The 15,709-nt window shown below is 48.1% G+C and overlaps 1 protein-coding gene across 2 annotated transcripts in view; it reads right to left on the bottom strand.

Annotated features, from left to right (window-relative positions):
- Positions 1-15,709, bottom strand: part of NOS1 (nitric oxide synthase 1) — a 1,595,398-nt gene that overhangs the window by 136,659 nt on the left and 1,443,030 nt on the right. For both annotated transcript variants that reach the window (XM_078667121.1, XM_078667122.1), the window contains one exon: positions 4,500-4,639. In XM_078667121.1, coding sequence (XP_078523247.1) covers positions 4,500-4,639 — 140 coding nt within the window. The remainder of the gene's footprint in view (positions 1-4,499; positions 4,640-15,709) is intronic.

Below are 15,709 nucleotides of genomic sequence, written 5' to 3'. Positions count from 1 at the left end.
AGTGGCAGGTCTACATTTGCCCCTACCAATAACCCACTTTCCAACATGGTGTCTGTGCTTAGATGGTACGGGAAGCCGCATCAACATTTGTTTTTAATGCCCATTCATGTGGAGAGGTGGTGAATGAAGGTCTTGTGATCAATGGTGCTGAAATCTTCTGAACAGCCAAGTGGTGCCAGGTGGCAGCGATCTCCACTGTTCCATTACACAAAAGACATCTTTCAACAAGCCAGCCGTGGATGTCTGTGCTGCAGCAGGCCACACTTCTGTCATGCAGTATGTAAGAGAATCTGGCTGTCACTATTGGTCTATAGCTGAAGGCCGACTGACTTTTCAAGGGGTCTTATCTAGGAGGGGAGAGGTGGTTGATAGTTGTTCAGTTACTGCTTTGTTTGCTTCAGATTTGGTATGAGACTTTTTCCCATGAGGGGATATGCTTGTTTGAGACTGTGGTTGATAATCCACGAGTGTGTCTGCGTGTGCGGGCGTTACGTTACGTGTGTAGTGGGAGGTGGATGTCTCCCAAGTGAAAGGAGATGAACTGAACAACAAGTTGAACAAGCAGATGGCATATGCGTGCATGATGCTTTACTTCTTTGCCAAGCAGTAATCACAAAGCTTCCAACTCTGAATACTACAGCCATCTGTCAACAAAGCCCCTTCTCTGTCTAGCAGGAGGGGACACCGGAAAATAGCAGACCTAAAGGAACATACAACTGTACTATCCCGGCTATCTTAGCTAGGGATTGCTGGCTCGTAGCCACAATAAAAGCTCTAAATACTAACTTTGAGCTCAAGTCATAGTTTGAAATTGTACCACGCGGTGTGTTCCGACTCAATGATGTGTTATAATATAAACATACTGCCCTGGGGAAGGAACTGCAGCAGTGCTTGGAAAAAGGTGAGCTTTAGTGTGGTCTTGTTTCAAGTGAACCCAGTCTGTTTTCACTACTTCTCCATTATAGGAGGTTACCCTAAGGCAGGGGTACTCATAGTACGGCCCGCGGGCCGGATGCGGCCCGGCAAGCCTTCCTTGGCGGCCCGCGGACCTTCGAGACAATCGTGCCTGTGCTTAAAAAAATAATTTATCAGTGTTGGCAAACACCGCCGCAGCAGTGCTGGGCTCGGAGACCTTGATAATCACCGCTCCCCGGCCCCCACAGAGCAGAGGCTTTGTTGTATTTCACCCCTTAGCGCCTCTGCTCTGGGGAGCCGGGCGAGATGTTTGTCAGAGTGGAGATGCAGGGGCACTACAACAAAGCCTCCATAATATATAAATGGTCTTTTAACGACCTGCTAAGTACTTTGGTGCGACTGATGGACGGCTGTCTCTTTGGCCCCCCACCCCCCCTTAATCACCCTGATGTGGTGTCCATTCACTCACAGTCGTGTGGACACTCCTGTAATTATCAGAAGGGCGCGCGCAAACTGCATTTTAGTCATGAGAAACTTCTTGCCAGATAGGGATCTTTCTGTGTGTGCGCGCTGAGGAAGCTGTATCAGCCTGAAGGCTGACACAGACAGACACACACAGTGAGATGACAGAGGGGGAGGGAGAGGGAGAGCTGGATGGAAAGAGAGATGGAGAGGGAGGGCAGGAGGGAGAGGGAGGGCAGGAGGGAGAGGGAGGGCAGGAGGGAGAGGGAGGGCAGGAGGGAGATGGAGGGCAGGAGGGAGATGGAGGGCAGGAGGGAGAGGGCAGGAGGGAGAGGGAGGGCAGGAGGGAGAGAGAGGGCAGGAGGGAGAGAGAGGGCAGGAGGGAGATGGAGGGCAGGAGGGAGATGGAGGGCAGGAGGGAGATGGAGGGCAGGAGGGAGATGGAGGGCAGGAGGGAGAGGGAGGGCAGGAGGGAGAGAGAGAGGGAGGGCAGGAGGGAGAGAGAGGGCAGGAGGGAGAGGGAGGGAGAGGGAAGGAGAGAGAGGGCAGGAGGGAGAGAGAGGGCAGGAGGGAGAGAGAGGGCAGGAGGGAGGGAGGGCGGGAGAGGGAGGGCAGGAGGGAGAGGAAGGGCAGGAGGGAGAGGGAGGGCAGGAGGGAGAGGGAGGGCAGGAGGGAGACGGAGGGCAGGAGGGTGAGGGAGGGCAGGAGGGAGAGAGGGAGGGCAGGAGGGAGGGCAGGAGGGAGAGAGAGGGAGGGCAGGAGGGAGAGAGAGGGCAGGAGGGAGAGGGAGGGAGAGGGAAGGAGAGAGAGGGCAGGAGGGAGAGCGGGCAGGAGGAGAGAGAGGGAGAGAGAGGGCAGGAGGGAGGGAGGGCGGGAGAGGGAGGGCAGGAGGGAGAGGAAGGGCAGGTGGGAGAGGGAGGGAGAGAGAGGGCAGGAGGGAGAGAGAGGGCAAGAGGGAGGGCAGGAGGGAGAGGGAGGGCAGGAGGGAGAGGGAGGGCAGGAGGGTGAGGAAGGGAGAGATAGGGCAGGGGGGAGGGCAGGAGGGAGAGAGAGGGCAGGATGGAGGGCAGGATGGAGAGAGAGAGGGAGAGAGAGCAGGAGGGCGGGAGAGGGAGGGCAGGAGGGAGAGAGAGGGCAGGAGGGAGAGGGAGGGAGAGGGAGGGCAGGAGGGAGAGAGAGGGCAGGAGGGAGAGAGAGGGCAGGAGGGACAGGGAGGGCAGGAGGGAGAGGGAGGGCAGGAGGGAGAGAGAGAGGGCAGGAGGGAGGGCAGGAGGGAGAGGGAGGGCAGGAGGGAGAGGGAGGACAGAAGGGAGAGAGAGAGATGGAGAGGGAGGGCAGGAGGGAGAGGGAGGGCAGGAGGGAGAGGGAGGGCAGGAGGGAGAGGAAGGGAGAGATAGGGCAGGAGGGAGGGCAGGAGGGAGAGAGAGGGCAGGATGGAGGGCAGGAGGGAGAGAGAGAGGGAGAGAGAGAGCAGGAGGGCGGGAGAGGGAGGGCAGGAGGGAGAGGGAGGGCAGGAGGGAGAGGGAGGGCAGGAGGGGGAGGGAGGGAGAGGGAGGGCAGGAGGGAGAGAGAGGGCAGGAGGGAGAGAGAGGGCAGGAGGGAGAGAGAGGGCAGGAGGGAGAGAGAGGGCAGGAGGGAGAGAGAGGGCAGGAGGGACAGGGAGGGCAGGAGGGAGAGGGAGGGCAGGAGGGAGAGAGAGAGGGCAGGAGGGAGGGCAGGAGGGAGAGGGAGAGGGAGGGAGAGGGAGGACAGAAGGGAGAGAGAGAGATGGAGAGGGAGGGCAGGAGGGAGAGGGAGGGCAGGAGGGAGAGGAAGGGAGAGATAGGGCAGGAGGGAGGGCAGGAGGGAGAGAGAGGGCAGGATGGAGGGCAGGAGGGAGAGAGAGAGGGAGAGAGAGAGCAGGAGGGCGGGAGAGGGAGGGCAGGAGGGAGAGGGAGGGCAGGAGGGGGAGGGAGGGAGAGGGAGGGCAGGAGGGAGAGAGAGGGCAGGAGGGAGAGAGAGGGCAGGAGGGAGAGAGAGGGCAGGAGGGAGAGAGAGGGCAGGAGGGAGAGGGAGGGCAGGAGGGAGAGGGAGGGCAGGAGGAAGGGCAGGAGGGAGGGCAGGAGGGAGAGGGAGGACAGGAGGGAGAGAGAGAGATGGAGAGGGAGGGCAGGAGGGAGGGCAGGAGGGAGAGAGAGGGCAGGATGGAGGGCAGGAGGGAGAGAGAGAGGGAGAGAGAGAGCAGGAGGGCGGGAGAGGGAGGACAGGAGGGAGAGGGAGGGCAGGAGGGGGAGGGAGGGAGAGGGAGGGCAGGAGGGAGAGGGAGGGCAGGAGGGAGAGAGAGGGCAGGAGGGAGAGAGAGGGCAGGAGGGAGAGAGAGGGCAGGAGGGAGAGGGAGGGCAGGAGGGAGAGAGAGGGCAGGAGGAAGGGCAGGAGGGAGAGGGAGGGCAGGAGGGAGAGGGAGGACAGGAGGGAGAGAGAGAGATGGAGAGGGAGGGCAGGAGGAAGAGAGAGATGTATGTATGCTGGGTCTGGTGGCTCAGTGGATGAAGGCATCTGCTGCAGGGACCTGTGTGCAACCTCATGGTCACAAGTTTTCTTTTTGTTTTAGCCCCACCCCCTCCCCCTCTGACCCCGCCCCCACCGGTGCGGCCCTCGGCCACAAACCACACTGTAAATTTGGCCCCCGAGAGAAAGTTTGTGAGTACCCATGCCCTAAGGTTACAGCGGACACAGTAACGCTATTGAGTAGGGTGTGTGGGTCATGCGCAGTTACATTCTGCATTAATCCTCATAAATGAAGTTATTATTTTGAGTTGCATGAACTCTGTATTGTCAAAATATTCAGAACACAGATGCTAAAGTTCAGAGTTAAAGTGTGGGGCATCCAGGATGATGGAAAATATTTCCATGGCAGACAGCAAAGGTGCTCAATAGAACCTTCTCCAGTCAAGTGATGTAGTGGTGTGGCTTCTACGTACTTTTGGAGATTGCTGCACAAGGGCATTTTTGTAGTATCAAAATGTCTATGAAACATATATTTTGAACCTCCAATTCACCTCTATTCTGTTCCAATCGTATAGCCACTAATACAGCTCTAAGATTTCTTGCTTTGACCCTCCCCCAGCCATGCCCTGCCTTACTTGGGGTGCCGGATAGGCACTTCGATGATCATCTCTGGAGGAATCTCAAAGAGTTCAGGGTCGTTGCCACTGGCCTGCAGGACGAGCGGTAAAACATCGAAGCGGCCATAGGGTGCCTTCCATCCCTGCTGGATACAGATCTGCAGAGGGCAAACACATACACAGAGCCTTGTAGCATTACTGTGCCAGGGAGACAAGAAGCATCAGAGGCATACCAGGATGATCCACACCCACCCTGCAGCTCCCATGCCTGGCACTCCAAGCTAACGCACCACACTCGCAGAGACCTGCCCTCCATTACCAGGGAGCCTTCGGACATGGATCCCACCTACCGTATTTCCTTTTCAGACTTCCTTTCCCTAAACTATTCTAAAGACACTGTCCTTGCAACAGAAGGGGGATGTTATATACATTGTAAAACAATACTTTATTCAGTGTATGCATCAAAAACAGTAACAGTCTGCCCTTGTGTAAAAGAAAGTCTTAAATAAGAACCCATCACATTGTTTTACATCAAATAGTTGGCTTATCATTACCATTATTAATCAGCTCAGTGGGTACCATATCCCACGACTGCAATGTCATTGTAGGCACAAGGTCCAGTGGGGAAAGGAGACATGTAAGGATGGGGGCTAAGAAAGGTGCAGGAGTATAAACTGGACCATAATGTCAAATAATATGTAAAGGTAACTCCATGGTGGGCGATCAACATCATGTAATCATTCTGTTATTTCCAGGCAACATATTCAGTATCAAATAAGTGTTTTTGAATGACCCAACCAATGACTTTGTAAGGGCAAATCTTCAAACAAGGTGTGACACATCTACTAAAACATTTATCTTCAATCAATTATTATGCACACAACACACATTAACGTATATAATCATCAGCAATCGTTTACTATATGTTATGTTATTTTATGTTAAAATGGATTTATAAAGCGCTTGTACACCAATTGGTTTGTTGGCGCCGATACTAGGAGGTGCCGAACCGGAGCAGTTATTCGTAGGCTTGGATGAACAGCTAAGTTTTAAGGGATTTCCTGAATCTCAGTAAATCAGTGCTTGACCTGATTTCCAGGGGGATAGAATTCCACAATCTGGGTGCCAGAGTTGCAAACCTGGAAGCTTGTGTAAAAGGGTCAGCTATTGGAGAGGTAGTATAGTCAAGCCATGCTCGTACCACTCCCACCATTACAGTTTCTCATAAAAATGCATAACGTGTGTCATGTAAAGTAGCTAAATCATTGGAGGGCTGTGATGGGAGACAAACACTTGTACAAGATAATGTTTACTTTAGTTTGATCAAAACAGTTGTCCAAAAATATAAACAACTTTTGACCATATTAGTGTGCAACTAATTCAACTTAAAGGTTCAAAAATAAAGACTTTGCCGCACTCTGACCCACTAGTTCCGATGACTATGCGGAGCGAAGCATCCATCGTCAGAGTGACAGAGGAGGATGCACAGAGGAAAACAGATGTTGAAGAAGATAGAGCGGGAGGAGGAGGATGGTGCCCAGTGGCCTACGTTGTCTTAAAAAGTGTGTGGTAACTAGGAAGAGAAGGATCCACAGCGACCTATGGGGGCTGATTAGAATGGCCAAGGAGGAAGAGGAGGATACGGTGTGGCCTGCAGTCGCTGATCAGGAAGATGTGCAAGGAGGAAGAGGGGGATAAACAGTGACCTACGGTGGCTGATCAGGAGGATGGCATAGTAGAACAAAGACGATACAGAGGCCCACGGTATCTAAGATGATCGCAAAGTGCCAGATCTGAATTTTATTTTGGGAGATGTTGGTCACCTTCATTGTGTTTGTCCCGGGTCTTTGTTACCTCGTTGGGAAAAATGCACAGGAAAAAAGCGAGATGCACCTCTAAGATTAGAGTGTGGTACTGTAACACCCCTGAGAATTGCTCAGAAGCAATCTCAATCAATCTGAATCTATTCAAATTTGAATCCCCCTATTGCCCATCAAACTTTCCTCCTCTCCTTTGCTCTTACATTTCCTTCATACCTTAGCTTCCACAAACTTTTGCCCTTCTAACGCCATCCACCTCCCTCCCAATGTCCGTGCTGTTCCCTCTCCCCTTCTTTCCTACTCTTTATTGTATTTGTTTTCTGGTCTCCCCACTTCAATGTGTCAACCAACACAGAGACCCACATTTGGAAGTGAGGTCTGGATAGTGGCTAATATGGAACTTCTCTGATACAGATTGGCTAGTAGAGCAGTTAGTTGTAAGGAAACATCGGCTAACAAAAATACCTGTGGGATCCACCTCTCGGGATGAACATGAGAAAAGAAATTACTCGCCTTTATTAGACTCTCCTTGTTGGACAAGCTAAAACTGCAAGGAGGTTCTACATATTTCTCAAATTAAGGTTGCCTGGGAGCAAGAGAGCAGACACGCCTGACAGTATCACCATTCACAACGGTCATCAGTGGCACCTTCGTGCCTAGCTTGCATGGAAACACAACTGCCCAAAGTCCAGATCTTAGTGGTTTTTCAAAGACACGTTCTAGAGTTTACTTCAGATAAGAGCTGGGTTTGTCCCTGGTGGAAAATGAGAGAAGTTGGTGGGGACCCTAAGAGGATGTACAGCAGGAAGAGCATCCTCCCCATTTCTGTTAGAAATTGCAATGCCTGGCAGCGGTATTCCATTAGCAGGAGATGCTTCTGAGCTAGTGGGGGATGAGCCATTTGATTAGTGGTCTTTCTGGGAATGTCTTTGTGGGACAAGGCCTCTCTCGGCTGACCAAAATGCCAGTGCTTATTGGATTCGTTTATTTTAAAGACGCTAAAGAAATCATTACTTAAACATAAGCAGGGTTGGAATAGTATTAGTCTGAGGGATCTGCTTCACACAACTCTTTTCCGCATAATGGGAAGAAAGAGAGGAGGGAACAAAATGAGGGATGCAGTGGTAACCATGACAATACTGAAGCAGAAGTGAACACGATTACTTACTCCTAGTACCGAAATAGACAACCTTGCACACTTATTTATTAATACACCGACTTACTCTCACAGTCCCTCATGCTCGCTTACTCGTTCACTCACGCCTACATGCGGATTCAGTTGTACACGCGCATGCTCCCTCACTCTTGCTCTACGAGGAGTGCACATTGTCCTCAATCAATGGCATATTTACTATTCTAAATCAACAACCAGTTGGATACACACATATTGTGCTGGGGACCTAAAAAAAAGTGGTTCGGTATTGAACTATTTGATGAATACGGAGTTTAAATAACTGGCAAATCTGAAAAGGTGTTATGAGGCTGTGTCCTTCCAGCGCAGGCAGCCCTAGTCCGACAGTGCATGGTTGAATCTTTATGAAGAAGAGATAATGGGGGCTTTATCGCATAGGCCTCTCCGAACACAAACGCACTTTCCCACTCAAACATGCTCCTCTCTCATTTCATAATGGAACAATAAAGTAAGTAAAACGTCTCTATTTACTCCCTGACTCGGCACGTGCCGTTCAGCCGGCGTCGTCTGACAGATGGGCGGTGACGTCACGAGCCTGCGCGCGGCTGGTCCACAGCCGCTCACTCACGCAAATGCAGATATTTCAACCAGTTCGGAGGGGTGCATCCTGCCACGCAGCACAAACAGGTTCCATTCCCCCACGGCGAATTAATGTCAGATTAAATAATGAGGTCTCGGAAATATTTCCAGCAATATTTAAGGCGAGAGTTGTATCTAAATATGCAAAACACAGTGAGTCACACAGGCTGTATGAACACTCAGCATAATGCACTGCCGCCAAGCAGCCTTCTCCATCTGTTCCTTTTGAAAGTAGCTCTCCCTTCCTTCCTCAACTGTGTGGGTAGAGATGGTACAATCCGCTTTCCCTCTGGAGTGGAAGACATCTTGAAGGAGTCTGATTTATTTTCTGACCAAAACGTGACATTTTGCTTTGGTTCAGACCAGGACAAGCCTGAGGCGGGTGAGTTCTCATGTCCCAGACGTTTTGAGGTTTTTGGACCAACTACTATTGATTCGTTCGAAAAACAGGGTTCGAAGGTGTTGAATTCCCCTACAAATGCTGGTCATTGAGGGTAGGCAAACATAGACTGTCCTGCATTACGTGAGACACACCCAGTACTGGGGCCTGAGGTGTCCATCCCACACGAAATGGGTAGCATATGGGGAGAAGCAGAGGTTAGGAGAATAGAGTTGAGCTGTAGGTGAATGAGATGATTTCCCAAGAGGCCAGTATACCACGCAGAGTTATCTAGCTGCCAGTCCTAGCATTAAGGCTATTACTATATGTTTAATATATCACAATATTAACAATAAGGCACCCCAATGAACTAATGCATCCCATGCTGATGTGTGCGTCACCTTAAGGGCTCGAGGTTCAATCTGTTATTCATCCTTCCAAAGCCCATACAATCGGTGCAACCTGAAAGACACAGGGTTAATTTTCTTTACTTATCCTTCCAAGGCATGTACAGCGAGTGGGTGTTACCTGAAGGTGACAGGGTTCCAAGTGGTTTGGCAGGGAACCTGGAGTAGTGCTTAGACTGGCCCTATTGTTTACTAAAGGCTGATACTAAACTCACATGGAAAATGCAGCTCTGGTTTTTAACTACAGTTAGCACCTTAGATGATGAAACTCTATGTAGGAGGCACTTAGGTGTTAATGGTCGGCCTGGAATAGAAAATAGGCCAGGGCACCAAATTAAAAGTGTCACCCCTTAATGACTTATAAAGCTAAGAAAAAGTGTCCCACAGTCTGCAAACTGAGGCATTTTTGAATTCGTAAGGTAATGCTGTATAGGTGTTTTGCAAGGTATGGGGGATGCATCTGCTTGTGCTTGCTTCAGTGAATGTTTGTGGTAGTGTCAGGGAAATCAGCAGTATGGACAGGCTTACCAGACAATAGAATAGGCCTATAGAAACAGCATATTCTCATGCCACGTTTATATCATTCTGGGGCTTACAAAGAGGTGAGGCATTATCCTCTCTGAGGAAATGTAAAAGAAAATTTGAATCCTTCAGCACACTGGTGACCACAGAATTCTTTTAGATTCGTCTTTCTGTTTTACCTCTGGTTAGGTTGTCAGTCTCACACCTGTACCTGGTTTCAGAATGGCATTCTTCTGAATAAATAGTGCCACAACAAGCTTTGCTTTCCTCTCACTGTATAGGGTTATTACTAGGTGCGAGACTAGAATTTGCTACCAGTGTTCTTGTTATCTATTGCTGCATTTCAGCCTGTGCACTGGATTGAGCGACAGTATGAATGTGGCAGAAATAATGCCTGAAAAGGTAATGTGTTGTGTAGGCGTGTTCTGTCTGCAAGGAATGGCCTCTATCACTAGGTTGCAGCTACCCCCAAATTCTCTTTCTTTTATCCCTTTTCTACCCACCTGCAACATAATTCCTATGTGGTCGTGTTGTAAAACCTGACTAATGAAGGCTACACTAATCCTCAGGCCTGCCTACAAACATCACAACATGTTTTGAGGAGTGAGCACAAGCAGTTTGTCACTGGCTAGCAATGGAGTGAGCACAAGCAGTTCAGCACTGGCTAGCAATGGTAAAGTGCACAGAGTCCTAAAGCTAACAAAACGAATTTAAACAACAGAAGAGGAGTGGGCAAAAGGTTTTGGAGAAGACCACCCTAAGGCTGATCGGTCTAACAGCGATGCTACAATTACAAAGTATAGTCAAAGCAGTCTTCCCAAAGAATATCACTCAATCTAATTCAGGGGTGCATTATGTTTGTACCAACCACCCCTCGCCGCACTACCACCACCTCAGAATTGCTATGAATGGAGGATTTGGGGTGTTGTTTTATCACCAGAAACGTTTGGAAAACTCTGGACAACTATTGAGATTAGAAAGCAAATGATATCATTTTTAATCATAGGCCTGGTGATAGCCTTAGCTATCTTGCCAGCCTCACATAATAGCAAGCATTGGCATAGCCAATAGGTCTCACCTTTAGAACCCTAGCACATTGTCCTGGCTGCTGTGCCACCAGGGATTGAAGAGCTATACAATTACCACACACTGAGTGATGCAGTGTGATTCAAGAATAAATGCTTGCCTCAGGAAACATTAAAGGACACATTCCAAGGCTTTTTAATGCAGAGACAGAAAGACAAGTGCCTCGATGCAAGTCATGAGCACTACAACATTCTGTGTACGACTGCACCACTTGAGTAATGAACAGCCAATAAAAAAAAGCAGTGAAGTACTTTCTAATGGCAGAGACATCACATCCTTCTGCCCCAGGCCTCTATTCACCAGGCACCCTTATCCAGAGTTTCCCACTGAAAACACTACTCGCACCATCTGTTTACCAGCAACTGTCCTCTCTCCCAACCCCCTGGGTGTAGGAGCACTGGACGCAGCACCAACAATAAAATGACCCAATTTTCCAGGTAGAGGGGAAATAATGAATAAACAGGGATGGCGTCAGCATCACTTAATCTCCGTGCAGCATAAAACCCCCCAAAATAACTTTACCTTGTGTATTGTAACTGGCGCTTTTGTTAAGTGCTCCAACACATTCAGGTCAGTCAAGTTTGCGCTCTATAAAAATGCCCCCAAAATTTAATCTGACTTGGTGCAATGCAACTATCGCTCATGTGAAGTCCTCCATCGCCTTCGGGAGGTTCGAGTTCACACTATATAATAAAAAATGTCTCACAGTCCCTCGGGAGCTGCGGTGAATGTGTTTTGAAATTAGAGCTCTGAGACGAGGAGGACGACAGGAAGAGGCAGCGGGTGGGCATGTAGCGATGTGGGAGGGATAAATGGTGCTCCCATTTGTCAGGTAGAGGGGAAATAATGAATAAATATCGGCGGGATTGCCATCACTTAATCACTGTACTCCAGGAAATAAAAAAATTGACCTGACCATGAGTAGTGTAACTGCAACTTTTGTAAACCACTTTAACACCTATGGGTTAGTCGAGTAGGTGCTCCATAGAAATGCCCCTTAAAAATTAATCTGACATTGTGTAATGCAACCTGCGCTCACTTAAAGTGCAATACACCCTCAAGTTGCTTCAGTTCACATTACATAAACAAGCATCAGAGAAAATGTGCCAGGAGTTGTCAAAGTCTTGATATTGACTGTGCCGCAAGGTTACACTACTTTCTCTCTCCTTTCTCTCCTCCCCTAATGTATTGCTGACTGTTTGATTTAATGTTTACTTGTTATTCTTTTTCTGGTATATTGTTGTACCACAATGTTGCACTTCCTGTCGTCTCCTCCCGCATCCTCCCTCTATTTATGTCTCTCCTTCCCTCCTCTCTCAATGTATTGCGACCAAACTATTTTGTCTGATGCCCGATGGAGCTACCTGGTTTAGCTATAGGGGAGATGGGCCGTGGATTCCCTCCTTGGTCGTCACCTTCCCAGTCGGTCTTTAGACAGACTTCCTTTCGTCTCTACGGTTGTCTCTTTCCTTATCCTCACTTTCCTTCCTCCCCTACGCCCCACTACTTTCTCTCTCCTTTCTCTCCTCCCCAAATTGTATTGCTGATTGTTTGATTTAATGTTTACTTGTTGATCTTTTTCTGGTATATTGTTGAACCACATTGTTGCACTTCCTTTCGTCTCTCCTGTCGTCTCCTACCGCATCCTCCCTCTATTTATGTCTCTCCCTCCCTCCTCTCTCAATGTTTTGAGACTGAACTATTTTGTCTGATGCCCGATGGAGCTACTTGGTTTAGCTATAGGTGAGATGGGCCGTGGATTCCCTCCTTGGTAGTCACCTACCCAGTCAGTTTTTAGGCAGACTTCTTTTCGTCTCTCCTTATTGTTCTTTCCTAGCTCCTATGGATGTATGTCACTACAGCGCATGCTTTTACAACGCATGCCATTACGACGCAGGTGGGGCTTGGGGGAAATCTTTGCACTTTGAAGTCAGAAAAAATTAGAGGCGATTGAACACAAACAAATGAACACAAACATAGAAGCGTAATGTTAATAGTAATTGGGCGGTGCTCTGTGGGAGGAGAACAAACGCAAAAAGGAGGGACAAAGAGGAAGGATTAACCACTAGCAAGCAAGCATTTTTGAACAACAATTGAAGGGACGAATAAAAAGGCAATAGGTGAGCTGTAAGCTCAGAGCAAATAGCTTGCCTGAAAGAGACAGCGCATGCGCTGCCTACGTCTGACCTTAAAAATTAATTGTAAATAATATTAGAAATGGAGGCCTCTAAATGGCAGAGGTATGTACCTTTGTCCAATTAGGGACCCTTGCTTCTAGTCAGGGTAAGGGGGGATACCCACTTTAGATAACCCCTGCTCATCCCCCTGGTAGATTGGCACGAGCGACAGGCTTAGCAAAGCAAGTGGCGGAAAGGGACCTAATTTGGGGCTCAAAGGTAGGATGTGCATCAAATTTTACCCCAAGGTTTCTGCCGATCAGGAGAGGCAGCCCCCAGTACAGGTGGCCGCCAGACGCTGGCCTCTGGTAAAGACTTGGTGCCAAAAAAACTCTCATTTTTTTCTGAGTTCAACTTAATATAGCTTCATGCCATTCATTCTACCACAGCCTTCAGGCAAGCTTTAAGGAACTCAGAGTTGCAGGTGTGTTTTCGTGGAAGGCCAAAAAGAGCTGGGTGTCATCCACATATGAGACCACCCACACCCCCCAAGACTCCACCAGTTTAGCCAAAGGCTCAAGATAGACAATAAAAAGAGGGGGCTAAGTCCCGAACCCTGGGAGATTTCGCAAACCAGAGGTTTAGAAGAAGAGGTGAAAGAAGGAAGTAAGACTGCATTATTTCGATTCTGTCAAGTAAAAGGACAGTATCAAAGGCTGAAGACAAATCCAGAAGCATAAGCAACACAGGTGAGCTGTGACCGAGTTTTTCCTTAATAAATTCAGATACCTCAAGTAGGGTGGACTCTGTACTATAGGCCATGCGGAAACCTGACTGAGAGTCATGCAAAAGAATATTAGATTCTAATAAGTGTGACAACTGCTTGTTGACCCTTTTCTGTAGAAGTTTATCAACAGTGGAGAGAAGAGGAATGGGCCTAAAATTGTTGAGAACCTTAGGATCAGCCATCTGCTTTTTTAGCAGGGGAAGCAATAAAGCATGTTTCCAATAAAGCGGAACCACACCCGATTCCAGGGATTTATTCATCAACATATTGAGGATAGGATTAACCACATCAGCGACCAGATTTAGAAAAGCTGAAGGGAATGGGTCCAGAGGGGATCCAGATTTGCACCTCGTCAATTCTAATGCTGAATCAGCAAAGAAAATTGAGTCAAACTTCGTGAGCAGAGGACCTGAAAGCATAAGGACAAGGAGTGGCCACGTGGGTCAGTAATATGGTCATAGAGGTTTTTAACTTTATCATGAAATAAATTAGCGTGGTCTTGACAGAGTTCCATCGAGGGAGAAAGAACATTTTGTTTAGTTGTACGAGAAAACGATTACCAATTTGAAAAGGCTTGCACAACTTATTATCTGCCTTGGAAGTGGATGCAGCAATGAAAGATCTCTGCACTTTTCAGATAGAGGAATGATAGCATTTTAATTTTACCTTGTTGTCCATGGCTATCCCCCAGCACCGTTCAAGTACTTTACAATGCAATTTTTCAGCCTTGAGAGCCTCCGACAAACAAGGTGCGGAAGGAGACGATCTATTGGAGGAGTGTGTTTTTTTGGGGGGGCGAACTTATCTAAATCAGAAATCAGCCAGATATTAAAGATGGAGACATCTGATTCCAATACTCCAATGCAGCTATGAGTAGAAGAATGCAATGTCTGCTTAAAAAGTGCTTCGGTTATCTTAGCCCAAGTTGGGGAAAAAATACAGAAAGGGGCCGAAAAATGGTCAGACCAAGAAAGCTTAAGTGCTGGTCGGACCTTGACTGTACAAGTAGATGAAAAAATAACATTAAGTGTGTGCCCTTCTATATGAGTGTGTTCCATGACCCATTTCTCCAAATTAAAACCTTCTAATGAGGGCACAAATTACTGCACAGATTGATTACTGTGACCATCAATATGAAGACTGAAATCCCCAAGTACCACAAAATTAGCATGTAAAGGGGATAGTTAGCCAAGAGTGTCAGCAAGTAGAAGAAGGGAGTCAACCGGAGCGTCAGGTGTTCGATAGATGAGAGCTCCCAAGAGGATAAAAGAGGGGGTCAAGGCAATGGTGAAGTACAAACCTTCAAAGAAACTGATAGGCAGCAATATATCTATATTTGTTCTATGTACACAAGCCTGCTGGAAGCAAATTTAATTGTCTTTTAAAGCTATGCCAGGCTTTATTTTTTTAAATATAGCATTTTTTTTTAGCAAACACATGCTACCACGTTTAGACTGAGGCATGTTTTCTTTTTTCCTTAATTTTATTGTTGTGGCATATGCTTGGCACAAAATATTTAAACAAATAGCCATCACACCAGCTTTCCAAGATCACATCTACTGGCTTTGCCAGTGCTTGCTTTGAAAATGGTATTATTTGCCCTGATTAGATTAGTGGACAAATATGTAACTGTAAAACATGTTGCCAGGGGAACAATGCAGAGCCTGGGCCCTAGATACACAGTACACAGCATAGCACATCAGCAGCTTCCCATAGACCCTCCTTTTATTCACCATAATACGTTCGACTCCAAGCCCTCTTTCTCTTCTTTCGTACAGCTTATTCTCCAATTCTTCTCTTGTCTCCATCACTTTTTTCCTTCTCCATTTGTACTTCCTTCTCACGCAGTTTCTCTTCCTCTCTCTCTACGTTCTTGAATTCTCTGTTCCATCAGTATCTCCCTTTGCTTCTCCTCACATGCTCATTCCGTCTTTGCTGTGCAGTTATGCCTCTCTCTCTCTCATTATTTTCATGATCTCTATTGATCGCCCCCTCACTGCCCCTCAGTCTTCTCCTACGAGTCCTGTAAACTTTACTCCCTGAACCGGAAGATCCCGTCATCTAGCTGAGTGGGTTAAACAGAATGAGTTACTGTTCACCTCACATTTTCCTTCTTCCAAATTTACATCATGTTCTAGGTTTTCCCAGGTCTTTTAGTGCTTACCCTTCCGCTAGTTTTCTCCCAGATGTTAGTCCTTGCTTCACTTCTCCCTGCATGTTGACCTGGCACCTGAGGAGTCCTGCATTACTCTCCTTTCACGTTGCCGCCAGAGGTCAGAAACCCTTTTATTACAACAACTCAGTCTAGCACCTTCACAAATACAAACTGTTACGCTCTC

The sequence above is a fragment of the Lissotriton helveticus genome, chromosome 11 (genome assembly GCF_964261635.1).
Source record: "Lissotriton helveticus chromosome 11, aLisHel1.1, whole genome shotgun sequence".
Taxonomy (NCBI): domain Eukaryota; kingdom Metazoa; phylum Chordata; class Amphibia; order Caudata; family Salamandridae; genus Lissotriton; species Lissotriton helveticus.
This window is presented reverse-complemented; position numbering and strand designations above follow the sequence as displayed.